This window comes from Leptinotarsa decemlineata, unplaced genomic scaffold (assembly GCF_025532065.1).
Source record: "Leptinotarsa decemlineata unplaced genomic scaffold, Ldec_3_MD MMD2_tig00003308_RagTag_RagTag, whole genome shotgun sequence".
Classification (NCBI taxonomy): Eukaryota; Metazoa; Arthropoda; class Insecta; order Coleoptera; family Chrysomelidae; genus Leptinotarsa; species Leptinotarsa decemlineata.
The window spans coordinates 4,034,372-4,050,117 of NW_027412586.1; the positions used below are offsets into that span (position 1 = coordinate 4,034,372).

Genomic DNA, 15,746 nt, shown 5'->3' on the forward strand with positions numbered 1-15,746 from the left:
CCAAGCGACAAGTTCGAACAAAAACATCATCACAATATACCATGTGAAATTCAACCTCGGAATGTTGAAGAGAAAGTCAACAAAGAAGAGCCCCCAAGTCAGGCGCCATGAAGAAATCCTTCAAGAAACAGAAGGCTCCCTGTTTGTTTCAGGGAATGAGCTTATCATTCGAGGGGAAGAATTTGGTATAACTGAGTGAGTGACATTCTTCCGCTAACACAATCAGTCGATCCGACAGGTTGGTCCGAACAGGACTGGATCACTCGTTAATTAGTTATCGACAGTTTATGAATACAGTGTAATTTTGTGTTTGTTACATCCACTCATCATACTACACTTGATTATTCATTTGTGTCATCCCTGTTGTGTTGTTGCATTGACGTTATCATAATTATTTCTGCTGTGAAAAATTTTCGTTTCAAATAATGGTAGACATCTCAGGTTAGAAAAAATATTGAAAAATATCTGTCGTTTCAAAGTTTTGAGGGTGGACCAGTGATTCCTGCATGGACGTTCATCAGAACAATTTATTTGTTCAGTCAATCACCAAAAATTTGTTTATTTTGAATAATCACTTGAAAAGTTATCAGAGGAAAACATTTTTCATTTTGTAACTTTGGGGGCCGGTAACTTGGTAAAGAAGAATTTTAGGAATAAAAGTTATATGAAGTACTGCTGTAATTTTGACCCCATCCATACATTCCCGAAGGGCAAAGAGGAATTCCAGGGACACCCTGTATAAACTTATTTGAGATATAAACACTGGAGTGCAAAATCAGTTCAAATAATCATATATCGATATCTACTATGAAAGATGACCTGAAACATTCGAACATTTCTAAATGTTTTATTTATTTACCATTCTTAACGATGGATATACTTACTGGAATATCTTTATTTATACTGGCGTTAGGATCTGTCATCGCAACGATCGCAACAGACATATTGACTCTTACACAGAAAGAAGTGAACATGAGGAGAAAGTAGACAATCATCTGGACATGCCTTTTACCGAATCTGGGACCGGTAGCATCTGTAGGAAAATCAAAATTATGTATTAATTTATATATGAATGGTATATTTTGTCAAAATTCATACGCATTACATTTATGCTTGATTTCTTAAAAATGTGTTCAAAAATACTGCAAATTTTTGTTATTTCTCTGAATTTCAAATAGTTTGAGAATAGAGAGGTTGGAGAACATTGAAAAAATGCTGTCAGTGTCATTCGAACCAGGTTTACAAGCAAGAGTTCTACCAACTATTACACTAATCTAGCTTACAAACTGAATAATATTCCCATTTCAATTCTAACGAAATGGTTGTGACTAGGATTGAATCAAATAATCGTATAAATGTTTTTACATACTGTCATCGTGACATGAGGTGATTTGTCTCTTCCGGTGTTACAAAGTTGTAATTTTGTGCAAAAAATTGTTTTGTTTTCGCTTTCAAGAGTCCAAAGGTGCGTTGATGAGACATTGGGGACAGTTGGTTTAGACCAAAACTTCGAATACTTTTCGAGAACAATAGATTTCCATGTAAATGAAATAATCATGTACACTTATATATTATTTTATGTACTACATGGCCTGAAAAGTCTCAGGACTAATACCTAGATGGCACTAGTCGTATTGCATTCAGTTGCTTGCTTTTCCAGTTGGTACTGACCTTCAAAAAGAAAGCTGTTGAAATTTCATGATATTCTACTAATAGGTTTGTGTGTTATTGTGCTAAGAGTGACACTACTTTTGTTATTTTCGAAGCAATGGATCAGAATTGATTTCGTGTTTTGATTTTATACTGCTTTTTGATGGGAAAATTAACCGTTCAAGCGAAGCAATGGTATTAGGACTCCGCTCCGGCAAAAACAATTAAACGTTTGTCGTAGAGACACCGATGATGCAAAACGAACTATAGTCCGTTCATAATTTGTTGATAGCTCACTGCAAGTTTGACCCTCATTAGAGAACTGAAATACAGAGAGGACAGCTAATATGATATAATAACAAAAACCAAACTAAAACTGGCAGTTTAAGATGTTTTCGACTAACCCACCTTGTATCTGAAGAAATACAATACAGCTATAAAACTTTTTTAATCCGATTATGTAGGTATTTTTAGTGGAAATGAGTGACCAGTGTCGTAGAGTATATGATTAAAACATTAGTTACTTTAAATAAATAAATATAATAATATTCTTAAACTGTAGGTACTGTAAACTGTATTTTTATTTAAAAAAAATTTCTTTATTTTATTCAAAAATAATAAGTTACTTGCAATTTGTAAAAGATACATTTATTCAATTAATACCTATTTTTAAATGATATAAACTACGATTACTTACAAAACTATTCAAATTCAAAATAAACAGGATCATCTTCAGAATCCGAGTCGTCTTGCAGGTTAATAATTAGCGGTTGTGTCTCTACAGTCGCATCAATTATATTGTTAAGATCCCACATTTTTTGTTCTTCTTCTATTGCATGTCTTAATGCATTTCGCCAATTTTGTTCTGTAATATGTTGTAAAGACTCATATAACAATTCACGTACAGCTTGTATTTTATATGACGTATTTTTTCTAGCCACATAGCTTTTCATTTGTGCCCAAATGAGTTCAATTGGATTTAATTCGCAGTGGTAGGGTGGAAGTCTAAGGACTGTGATGTTTCGTCTTTCCGCCATTTTGTCAACTACGTATTTCTTGAACCTAGATTTGTGTTGCCAGGCAATTTTTAAAAGTTCTGCTTTAACCATTCCATCTTCGTAAGGCAGGGACTTATTCCGCAGCCAGTCAGTGATATCCTGTTTCTTCCACGCAGTCGTTGGAAGTCTTTCAACTAGTCGTGAATGATAAGGTGCATTATCTAATACTATAATTGAGTTTGGTGGTATATGTTCAATCATCTGCTCAAAATACTCTTCGAAAACATCAGCTGTTATCTCCTCGTGATAGTCTTTTGTGCTTTTGGATTCAAATTCCAACAAACCATGCTTAGCAAATCCTTTTTCACTGCCAATGTGAGAAACTATTAATCTACTGCCTTTACCAGAGGGTGGGGAAATACCAGTAGACCAACCTTCCATAAAGGCTTGCCTGGAGCTTGATATATTTTTATCTGTCCAAATTTTTGTGAGAGTATGATCTGCGTTTACCCACGTTTCGTCCTGATAGTTGGCCTTCCTTCAGCCCGAAATTTTCGTATAGATCTTAGATACTTTCTTCTCCAACATATTATCTCTTCCCGGTCAATCGAAAGTGATTTTCGGTCTGATTTCTCCCACCGAAATTTAATTCTTTTAAAACTTGCCACAATTTGGTTCGTCCAACATGAGGCAAATCCGGGTCGTCTCTAACTTCTTGTAAAATTTTGTTTAAGTTGGGTATTTCTTTTTTGTGAAAAAATTCGTGAATTTTCCTTCGAATACCATTTTTGGCAAATTCATCAATTTCAATAGGTTTTCTCCCCCTCTTTAAGTATTCGTTTGTATTTGGGTTAGCTATACCTTTTTTTTTCTTTCTGATAGGAACCTATATATTCTTGACTCCCCTACGTCATGTTGGCACAACTCTTGATTATGTTCTGAACAGTGTTTGTGGGATTCTGAGAAACCAGAGCATCGTGAACGTTCAAAACAATAGTCTTCTCTCTTGGTGAATAGACAGACTTATTGACTGTACGCAACAGTACCGGTGTAAAACTTGATGATGTTGATGATGATGACGAAGCCATCGCAAGCAATCAAACAAAACAAGCAGGAACGAAAGGTACGTATATGTTTGTAGAAATATGAAAAAAAGTTACTCACGCACTGCACAAAATTCGCATAATAAATATTAGAGACGTTAGTTACTGCCGTAGACGCCGAAACACCAACGAGCCGTAAATTAAATGCGATTAAAAAATGTACCAAACCAAAAATTATTTTCGTTCGTAACAACTTCACCCTTTCAAGGCAAGTTTCGAATATAAACTGAAGCTTTATATTTAATGAATAAACACCTCAGGAACCTCTGCCTATGATTTTACGAGTTTTACGACCGTTTTATGACTTGGGCCCTCATTTTGTGCTATCGACAAATTATGAACGGATTATAGATGTCAGTAACACCGAAACATATAATAAGATCCACAAAATTGTTTTGATAATTTTTTTTATCGTATATCTTTCATTTGTGAAATTATAAAATTCAATAGAACTGGCCGATATTTGATGAAAATCCATATTAAAACTAATTAATACAGTTTATTGTATGATTTTCACTATATATAAAAGTTTTTACAAAAACCGCGACACGTGTTTCGCGATACAGTAGCTTTGTCAAGCGTAAACTAAAAATTATTCTCTAACATATTACCTACTTGTATGCCTACTTTCTAATTGATCAATCTACCTCTTGGAGATAGTTGGAATGGGTGCCATAAAAAACATTGGAAAAAAACGCAATAAGTACCTAAGTTCTTGAGACTCCAATGTTTTCCGGAGACATGGAAGAAGTCAAATGGCTTCCGGGAAGGGGAAAAACCATATACTGTGTGGAACGCCCTCTTTGATGAACTCTTCAAAATAGAATTGTCGGCAATACATTAATAAATAGACTAAGTGGGCTCTAGAAACTTGTTTTAAAGAACATATTGCGCATATCCGTTTTTGGAGATCAGAAAAATTTAGTGTCGCTGTACATGCCTTGGAGAACGGTTATGGATTGAATGAAAAATTCCGAAATTTTTGAGATCGGTATATGAGACTAGATTTTTGGATGGTTTCGAAAATCTGGAAAAAGCAACGTGTGGCATTGAAATTATGAACAGTGACAAAGATCTCATTCAGTCCATTGTTTACCTTCATATGAATAAATCTGTTGAACGATGAAATTTCCTGTGAATTTCTATAACACATCATTGATGTCTGGTAGATATCCACAGAAAATTGTACTCTGCTACGTATAAATGGAGACCAGCGGGCACAAACGCACAGACAAACATTAAAAATTCTAAAAATAAGTGTTTTAACGAAAACCACCAGTTACAATGTTTCTAGAATAACTTCCATGTACAGATAGTGATCTGTTTCAGTTTTGTTGTGTATCATTTTGGTTAAAATATATTCTGCACGTGTTGATTGAGGCGATATTATTATCAATTGAAGTGCTTTATTAATCATAAAACAAGGTTTTCTGAATCTGATATAAATATTTACACAAGTTTATGATTCCAGACGTATTTGTATACCAGAATGCAGATTAAGACTGAATGGAGGGCAATAAGGATAACACAGCTCACATATTTATCACGGAAATGGAAGACATTCCTGCCCGTTCGGGTACCCAAAACATCTCTCATGTTCTGAAGTGTGAAATTTACTTGATCATCTCTTAATTTGCAATACCTTACCTCACTTGGTTTGTATTGCAATACCTTACTCGACACACGTTTCGTCAACTTCCAACTCTAAATCTGACCTTTTTACGAGTATATATTACAAAAGGAACTTTCACCTTCACTTCAATAATTTTGGGTAAAAATTGGAAAGACATTTTTAACGGAGTGATTTTTTTGAGGGTAGGCAATGGGCTATTATGAATAGGACCTTGGTTACTATTCATGGTTCTCATGCCTGACTTTGACATTCTGTATCTGTAGAGTACGGAGAGTGAGTGTAGGCCCATAGCACTTAGGCCACATATGACCCATTGTACATCCTCCCGAGGAGTTATCCTCCTAGGTCATCGTCCATCCTGTCCTTTCCAGAAAGATGAACAGGTCACTAGGAGACATCTCCCTTATATCGGCAGGTGTAGGCCAAGACTCGCCGAACACACGTTAACTCCGGACACTCGCATTTGACAAGACTGATAGTTTCATCTTCCTGTTCACACATCCTGCATCTACTAGCCCAATATTATGGAGGTGTTTCCTTAGTCAGAAATTTCACTGTTAAGTATAGGTTTTTCATGCTCATCGCCAGATATTTATTCGTTGCCAGCTTCCCAGTGTCGCCCAGGGTGATCCTCGCAAGACTGCATCTCTACAGGGATTGAGCATGGTTGTGACGTTTGGCTAGTTTCACAATTGTCGAAGTCATTGGGCCGTAAGTGTCACAGGGTCCTAAAATTCCAAGTCCAGCCGCTTTCTTGGCTAAAGAGTCGGCAATGCGATTAATATTACTCCTGTGGTGTCCTTAACCCACCTCAGGATAATGTTATTATCTACCGAGGCTTTGGCTAAATCTTGGTGGCACTCTAGTACTAGTCCTGAGGTAACATATTGTCCGTTCAAGGCTAATAAGACTTGTCTACTATGAGTGCAGTTTGTTATGTTTTTGCCAGAAATGCCTTTCCTGGTTATTTCTTTGGTGGCAATTGAGATACCAGCCAGTTATGTTTGAACCACGCTGGTATTTTTTCCCATTCCCCACTTAATCCTTAGGCTTTGTAATCTGGAGTAAACTCCATATCCTGAGCCTTCTTTGGGTTTTGAGCCGTCTGTATATATGCATATTGAATTTGTAGCATCTGACTATGTTCAGTTTCATTTGTATTTTGTAGGATTTATTAAACACAAACCTGGGTTCAATTGCATCACTACCTGCCTGCAGCGCAGACTTTGCGCAGTAAGTGCTTCTCGCCATAGGCCTAACCTCAATTGATCCATGTCTACTTCAAGGTTTACATCAGCCGTGCGCAATCGTAACATGGCCATTAACTCAACCTTCTTAACGTCCATGACCAGAGGGGTCAGACCAACAATATGACATTTCCAAACTATCGAAAAAATCCAAAAGTCTAGATTCATATACCTATCTCAATAATTCTAGATAGTGTTAATTTATTCTATTGTCGTGTCCAGGACACGTTGAGTGATTCTAACATTTTTTGGTCTAGGAACCTTTTTTTCAACATAGCCACTTCAGGGTTATCTAAAATTTGTTGAAGTGAGAAAGTAGTTTCGTAGAATACTTTCACTTTCGACTTTTTGAAAATGCCATCTGATCATTAATGTATCCTGGTTTATACGGAAGAACAATGAAAATTGAATCGATGTCCTCCTGAAAAAGTGACGATTTGAAAGATTATCCCTGAATTTGCCGTTGCTCATTAACTTGTCTACTATTTTTGAAGGATACTCGTTATTAATACTGCTTTTTTCTTTGAACAGAGGGAAATTAACAAGCCTATAGACCAGAAAGTTGAGTCCCACCATTTTTTTAGTAGCCAGTAGTGTAAGATATCAGGACCATATCTCAAATCACTGGTATTCTTTCTATAGACATCAAATTCTAACCCGTGGTTACTACTGATTACCAAGTCACGCAAGACATCGAAGATTTGTTGGTAAGGGTCTTAACAACCTGTCGGAAATTGCAAATACACCATTTACATATCGGATTCAAATAAGTGAAATGTAATCTGAATCCCAGTTTGATTTCACTTCAAATCTGCTCATGAACAGATTAAATAAAAAGGGAGACAATGGGCTTTCCTTTGCAATTACTTCAATCTGTCTGTAAGAACTGTTGTTGAAATGAAAATAATTCTGTTTAATGCAAATCTGTTACTTGTATGTAGTATTCACTTTCTTCTCCTCTGAGAGAAGATTTCTCAAATATTCAATAGATTTTTTAATACAAACACTTGTGAATAGAGACGAAACATCGAATGATACTAAAATCTCTCCATCTCGCAACTTTATATCCTCATTTTCCTATGAATTCACGTGAATTCTGTTCAGTATATCTATTGAAATTATTGGACAGAACCTTCCTCAAATTTCGAGATTTACTGAAAGATCAGGAGTTGAAGGAAATTTTCATGACTTGTAACGCAAAAATTCTGAAACCGAAACCGTCATATAATCGTCAAATCAGATAGTGACTAGAAAAGTATTCTATGATGATATGAAAATATTCAGGAAAGAGATTTATTTTTTCATTTCTTTATCGATGGAAGTCTATATGAATTAGATGGAAAGGCAATCATGCAAAACACTCTTTACTTAGGTACTTGAATAATTTCACAATTGTATCAAAAGAAGGTTTGTTGGATTCAATTCATGAAATTTATGAGGATTACTTAAATAATGTTAAGTGAGGCTCTTAACTGCAGAATTTTTTTTGATTTGTACTTTAAAAACATATCTACAACAGATTCTGTAACTTCGCAATTTTATATGACAAAACTAACACAGTTTTGTCAAACTAGAAAAACATGAGTTGAATTATACATACCGCTATCTAATTTTTGAGAAGCACTTTGCAACAATTCCGAAGTATATTGATTTCTTTGCCTATCGGCATTAATATCACTCAGAGGTAAAGGTTCATACACTTTGATTATGCCATTAACTTTGGGTGCCATTTTGAACGGTTCTCAAGAAACGACTAGTTTCCAGAAAATTTAAATAAACGAAGAATGTTATCCCCTACTTTTTTTATTTGGTTTTGAGAAACGAATCAACAAAGCATTCAGTAAAAGACGCTTAACTTCAATATTATATTGCAATGTAAATAGTTGAACACCAGAGACAATATGTGAATTGTTGAGATAACACATTATATGGCAATTAGGGATTTCCATCTAAATTGCAAAAATAGGTTCAGAATACGATATGGCATGAAAGGATATCATGAGAGGATAACTGAGGTATAGAAAAAAATGCAAATTATATATCAATTTATTCGAATCATGAATGGTGCGGAACCTCGTATTTATAGTTCTATCATAACGTAGCAATAAATGAATAAATGAATTGAAGGATGCTGAAAAATTCTGAATGACAAAATAGATCATAATCATCATCAGGCGGTGGTTGTAACTAGGAATTTTGTTGTTGAAAAATGCAATTTCTCATAGATTAACTTTACATGAGTGATTTCATGACTGTGGATTGAATCCTACTCCTCCTTCAAGTTTTCAACTTCATCTACTTTCATGGTGACATATATATAGGGAGCTCGAAAATTTGATCTATTTCTTGAGGAAGGTGGATTGTAGTGAAAGCCAGTGAATGATTTCAAAAATTCAAACAGATCAACTTCCGAACAAGTTCATATGAAAAACCATTAAAAAAGAAGCCCCGTTGCGCCTGTCTCTTGATACTCTTGAGAATAATATGGTGGTTCCGCTTTTGCCCGAAATCTTAAATAAACTCACTAACTTTGAACCTAACTTAATCTGAACCTAGTTGAAATTCCGTTGGAATTCAGACGTTTTGTTGTTTACTGACTAAAATGAAAAGCAACACCGGTTTCAACTTGAAAATGGCTACTTTTGGAAATATAGAATACGCAGGCATTTCATTATGTTAAAGGTTTTGTCGAGGAAATACCTCTGCAGTATAAAGGAAATATGGAATTTGTTTTCCATACTGACCACTATCCGATATGGACGTATTTTCTATGACATATTCTCTCCAGCAGCGTTTGTATGATTCTGCCGATAAGGCTTGAATTTTGTTTTGAAATAGATCATATACTTGAAAGCAATAGCGAGGCCAGTCAATTTCTCACAGTAAAAAGTGTATCGCAGAGTCTTTCCTTTCCACTACACGCCGGTGTTTATCAATAAAGAAGGGGGTCCAATCAGGAGGAAGAAATTTTGTCGATTTTTGAATCATTGTGATACTGAAAATCCCAACTAGGTACCTGAAGACGGAATAGTCGGAATTCAATCAAAATGGGATTTTGAATTACCACGATGACTATTTCCTTTCAATGCGTTGATGTGAATCAATCATAATCACATCATTAAATCAGTTTTTTAGCTTAGAAAGTTAAATGGGATCACATATAAATATTTGTAGCTACAAGAAGATTCCTGATTATTCAGTATGATGACGGCCTCAATTGAATAGAACTGGTCGATACTTGATAAAAATCCATATCAAAACTCATCAATACAGTTTATTTTATGATTTTTACTATAAAGGGTTTTATAAAAACGGCGACACGTGTTTCGCTATACAATAGCTTTCTCAAGCGTTAACTAAAAGTAACGTCTAAATTACAACCATTTTATACTATAACATACTAGTACTATGTTGCTGTATCGCTGCTGTTCCAATGTTTTGACAGAATCAGAATCAACGAATTTAAGCGTGCTCAGCGTTATACAACAGTGCTTTCAAAAAATTGTTCTAAAGCGCCAGTGGCGAGTTACAGGAAAATTGATAGCCTAAAAACCTTCTCTATAAAAAATTACTTATACATGTCAAGTTTCATCACGATCGGTTGAGCGATGTAGAATTTTATCACTTACCAACCAACAACCAACCAACCAACCAACAAACATCCATTTTTATATATTAGACTAGTACCAAGTTGCTGTATCGCTGTTGTTCCAATGTTTTGACAGAATCAGAATCAAGGAACTCAGGCGTGCGCAGCGTTACAGAACAGTACTTTCAAAAAATTGTTCCACAGCACCATCTAGTGGCGAGTTACAGAAAAATTGATAGCCTAAAAACCTTCTCTATAAAAAATTACTTATACATGTCAAGTTTCATCACAATCGGTTGAGCGATGTAGAATTTTATCACTTACCAACCAACAACCAACTAACCAACCAACAAACATCTACTTTTATATATTAGACTAGTACCAAGTTGCTGTATCGCTGTTGTTACAATGTTTTGACAGAATCAGAATCGAGGAACTTAGTCGTACGCAGCGTTACAGAACAGTGCTTTCAAAAAATTGTTCTACAGCGCCTGGACGAAGAGGGTTCTGTCCATTTCTTTCGCTGCATAAGTGCATGCAGATATTCATTATGCCATCTTTTCCAGAATGACTGATGCATTTGCTGGAGTAGTTGCCACCTTGATAGGTACGAGAATTTCACGTCGGGGGAGAATTTAGTGGTTCAAGGGTGAGAAAATGTCCAGGAGTTAAAGCCTGTAAATCATTGGCGTCCGAGCTGATGAGGCATGAAGGGCGAGAATTTAATACAGCCTCAATCTGTACTAAAACAGTATTCATTTCTTCGTAAGTGAGAAGTTGAGAACCTATGACGCGAAACAAGTGGGTTTTTAGAACTTTGATTTGAGACTCCCAAAGACCTCCAAAATTGGGAGCTTTAGGACAGTTGAAATGAAATTGTAAATTATTTTCTTGAGAAACAGTTTGAGCAATAGATTTAAAATATGTGGATGCGCCAATAAAATTTGAACCAGAATCACTGTAAAAATGGTTGCAACGTCCTCGACGAGATATGAATCGGCGAAGAGGTGCAAGAAAAGCTTCCGAAGATAAATCAGAGACCAGTTCGATATGAACTGCTTTTATGACCATACATACAAAAATGCAAATGCAGGCCTTGTGAGTTTTTGCTCCGCGCATTCGTTTGAGCGGAGGGGACCAGCCATATCAACGCCGGTATGGACAAAGGGTTTAGCTTGAGAAATGCGCTGAGGAGGGAGGAGGCCCATGATGGGTTGACGAGATGAAGGGTTGAGCTTAAAACATTTGAAACATTTTGAGAGGATCGAGCGAATAGTGCGCTTCGGAGCGATAATCCAATATCTCTGCACTAGAAGATGATGGAGAGTTTGTAAACCTGGGTGCAAATATTGTGCGTGAATATGTTCAATGAAGAGATAAGTGAAGCGATGAGAACTGGGAAGGAGAATAGGGTGTTTCTGATCCTTAGCCGAGGAGGAATTTTGCAACCTTCCGCCCACCCTGAGGATTCCCAGAAAATCAATGAATGGAGTTAATTTTCTTAAATATTTTGGGAGAAATTTATTTTGTTTCAAGAGAGTATTTTCATTAGAGAAAGATTGATATTGCACAAACTTTATTAAATGAGTAAGGGCTGAATCTAATCCAGAGGGGAGAAGAAAATCAGAGTGTTGTTTAGAGACATTTCGAGAGTTATTAATAAAGCGAAGAATGTACGCGAGAATTCTTTGAATTTTGAGGAAGGAGCTCAAATTAGTAAGAAGAACAGTAATAAAATGAGGCGTTGAAGTAGTAATGAGAACAGTTTTCCGGGATTCTTCTTGAGTTTCCGGAATCTCGGAGGGATTAGCACCTATATCAGAAGGCCAAGAATTTTCAGGAAGAGTCAACCAGTACGGTCCCGCCCACCATAGCCTATTACTAAGCTAATCGTGCGGAAGCGAGCCACGCGAACCAACATCTGCTGGGTTATACTGAGATCTGACATGTCGCCAGTGAGAAGTAGATAATTCCTGAATCTGAACCACTCTATTGGCAACAAAAGTGCACCATTTATGAGGAGATGAATATAACCACGAAAGCACAATGGTAGAATCCGTCCATGCAGTAAAGCTCTCGACTTGAATTTGGGTTTCAATAATCCTGAGAATATAACTCAAGAGCTTCTTCAATAACAAAGCTGCACAAAGTTCGAGACGGGGGATAGAAAGCTTCTTTACAGGGGCTACTCGCGACTTCCCTGCGACAAAATGGACAGATATAGAACCATCGGCCTGAACACAACGCAGATATACAACACTGGCATATCCTCGTTCAGAGGCGTCACAAAACGCATGCACAGTACATGAGAGAGACTTTTCTGATACAATGTTCCTAGGAATATTTAATTGAGAAATATGAGAGAGTTTACTAAGAACTTTGTTCCAGACAGAAGTAATATGCTTAGGAGGAGTTTCATCCCATCCTAGTCCAGAGATCCATAATTGCTGCAAGAGGGTCTGAAGAAGAAAAGTAAGAGGAGTTAAAAAACCAAGAGGGTCGAAGATGCGAGCCAATTGAGAGAGAATATTGCGTTTTGTACAAGTATGTGTGGTAGGAGTGACATGATAAGAGAATGAATCAGAGATAGGGTTCCACTGGAGGCCAAGGATTTTGATAACGGAGGCAGAATCTTTATCAAAAGAGTGGGGGTTTATGAGAAGATGGTCATGAGGTAAATGAGAGAGAAGTTCGGGAACATTACAGGCCCATTTACGGAGTTCAAAATGACTTTTAGCTAGTAAGGAAATTATCTGAGTTTGAAGAATTTGAGCATCACCAATATTATTAGCCCCTCCAGTTATATCATCAATATAAGTGTTGTAGAGAAGTAGAGAAGAGGCGAGAGGATGAGTATCTTGATGATCGAGGGCTAACTGATGAAGAACTCTAATAGCCAGAAAAGGAGAGCTATTGACACTATAGGTGACAGCATTTAAAACATATTCCTGTAGAGGTTCCTCTTCAGAAAATCGCCAGAGAATTTTCTGGTAGGGTATGTGAGAGGGATGAATGAGAATTTGACGGTACATCTGTTTGATGTCCGCAGTGAAAACTATAGAAGGCAAACGAAAGCGAAGGAGAATTGCAACAAAATCATTTTGCAATTTGGGACCAGAGAAAAGTGTATCATTGAGAGATTGAGATCTTTAGTTGAAGCATTAAACACAATTTGGAGCTTAGTGCTAAGACTATCAGGTCTCAAAACACAAAAGTGAGGAATATAATAAGAGTGGGAGGTAGAGACATTATGAGAATTTATGAGAGACATGTGACCCTGATTTAAATAGTCCTGCATGAAGACATTATATTCTTTCCTGAGATCAGGGTTGTTGATGAGTTCACGTTCCAGGGAGTGAAACCTACGGCGAGCAATATCTCTTGAACCATTGAAAGAGGGAAGGTCCGACTTAAAGGGAAGTTGAACCTGAAATCGACCATTTTCCAAAATTTGAAAAGTTTCCCTGAAATGAGTTTCAACAGAATCATCTTTGAGAGAAATGGGAAGAGCATCTGGGACTTGTTCTAACTCCCAGAAACGAGTTACACAAGTTTCTAGAGAAATATCGGTGGCAGCAAAAAATGAGGAGGTGTGATTACTATGAGATGCAGATGGAACTTTACCCATGATCACCCAACCAAAACAGGTTTCAAGGGCAACGGGCTTTTCCACACCACTGGAAATAGTTTTACCTGTAGAAAGTGAGCCAAAGATATCAGCACCAAGAAGTATATCTACAGGTGCATATATGTTGAACTGAGAATCTGCCAATGACAATTTCAAGAATTGAGAAAATTTGTGAATAGGAAGAGATTGTTCGGGTAAACTGGAACATATCTTGGGAATGACTATAAAATCAAGATTGAAATGAGGAGAGATTTTATTAACAGGTTTCACTAAACAAGTTACACCTTGTTGAGAAAAAGAATCTTTCTGAGCAATGCCAGAAATGGAGACAGATATCTTTTCTAGAGATAAACCTAAACGGTGAGCACATTTTGAGGAGATAAAATTAGACTGGCTTGCACTGTCTAGGACAGCTCTAACTTTATGAAATGTTCCATGTTTTCCTTTGACTTCAATTATAGCAGTACAGAAAAGAACAGTGGAATTACAATGAGACAAGAGATTGACACGAGGTTGAGAAGAATCAGGATTATCTGATAAGCAAACATCATGTGAGGTACAAGGTTGTTCATTATTACAAATGACAGGGGATTGAGAAACATTTTCAAAATGTAAAAGTGTGTGGTGTCTACCAGAACATTTCTTGCACATAGTGGTAGAAGAACAAACATGAGAATTATGGAGAAAACCTAGGCAATTGGAACACCAATTTTGAGATTTAACCAAAGAATATCTTTCTTTGGGAGATTTAGCTGAAAAGGAAGGACAATTATAAATAAAATGTGTTTCTTTGCAAAGCTGACATTTATTTTGAGTATGTGAAATGAAAGATGAGCGTTTGAGTTTACTTTCTGAATTGTTATTATTATTAAATGTGGAGAATTTAGGTTTTGAAAGAGGCTTTGAATTCGAAGAACTATTGAAATTTACTGATTCTAACGCGGTGCAACGTTTTTGCAGAAAGCTAATTAAAGTTGCATAATAAGAGCCTTGTTGCAGATTAGATCCACATTCTAACTCAAAAGTAGTGACTGTGGAAGAATCTAAGCGATCTATGAGCATGTAATATAAAGGAAAGTCCCAATTGATGACTTCATAACCTAAATTATCAAGCAATGACAAATTTTCTTGAAAAACATTCAATACATTTCTTAACGAGTGATAGTTTTCAGAAGTAATTTTTTTACATTGAACTATAGCCTGCCAATGAGTGGTTGCAATTAAACGCTTATTTTCATATCTCTGTTTCAAATTATTGTAAGCATTTGAATAATTTTGACCAGTTGAAGGGGTACGTTTAACAAGAGCTAGAGGTTCATTTTGCAAAGAAGAAATGAGATAATTAAATTTATCAATGTGAGTTAATGAACCATTATTGTGAATAAGGGAATCATAGGTGTCTATAAAAGTTTGCCAACTCTTTGGCTCTCCACTGAACTTTGGCAATTCAATTTTGGGTAATTTGACATTTTCACTAATGACAGGAGAAACATTTGGCGAATTACTCAATGTAGAAAAAAGCTGCGTATAGATTGTTTGGATTTCATAAAATTCGTCCATAAACAAACTGTGAATATCATGTTGGGAGACAAGATCAACAGTGTCTGTCGAGGCTAATAAAACAGTTAAATTACTGTGAATTCCCTGAAATGCATCTTTTATCGTATCAATATGCTTATATCTACACTGAAAATTCACGTGAACGGACTCATCATTAAGTGCGTTAACAGCGACGGTTTTTAAACTTTTCAATTTACTAATTTCAACTTGCCTTACGCTAGTTGCACACACACCGATTTTGGATGGCCGACTTTGTACCGGTCGTCCAAATTCCAATAGTGAACCACATGTGGGAACGGGACCTTGCACACACGCCACTGCCACTGTATCGCCGGTAG

The 15,746-nt window shown here is 36.3% G+C and overlaps 2 protein-coding genes across 9 annotated transcripts in view; one reads left to right on the plus strand and one right to left on the minus strand.

The window, feature by feature from the left end:
• LOC111511200 (putative inorganic phosphate cotransporter) overlaps positions 1-15,746 on the minus strand; it is a 68,907-nt gene that overhangs the window by 35,734 nt on the left and 17,427 nt on the right. For 2 of the 7 annotated variants that reach the window (XM_074177882.1, XM_074177880.1), the window contains exon 2: positions 885-1,033. In XM_074177882.1, the coding sequence (XP_074033983.1) occupies positions 885-995 (111 nt within the window). In that variant the 5' untranslated portion in view covers positions 996-1,033. Of the gene's footprint in view, positions 1-884; positions 1,034-4,847; positions 5,071-8,231; positions 8,437-15,746 lie in introns of those variants that run through there. The other 5 variants (XM_074177879.1, XM_074177883.1, XM_023167210.2 and 2 more) reach the window with 5 other exon arrangements.
• Positions 1-15,746, plus strand: part of LOC111511201 (major facilitator superfamily domain-containing protein 9-like) — a 64,535-nt gene that overhangs the window by 12,379 nt on the left and 36,410 nt on the right. The gene's annotated exons all lie outside the window — the stretch shown is intronic.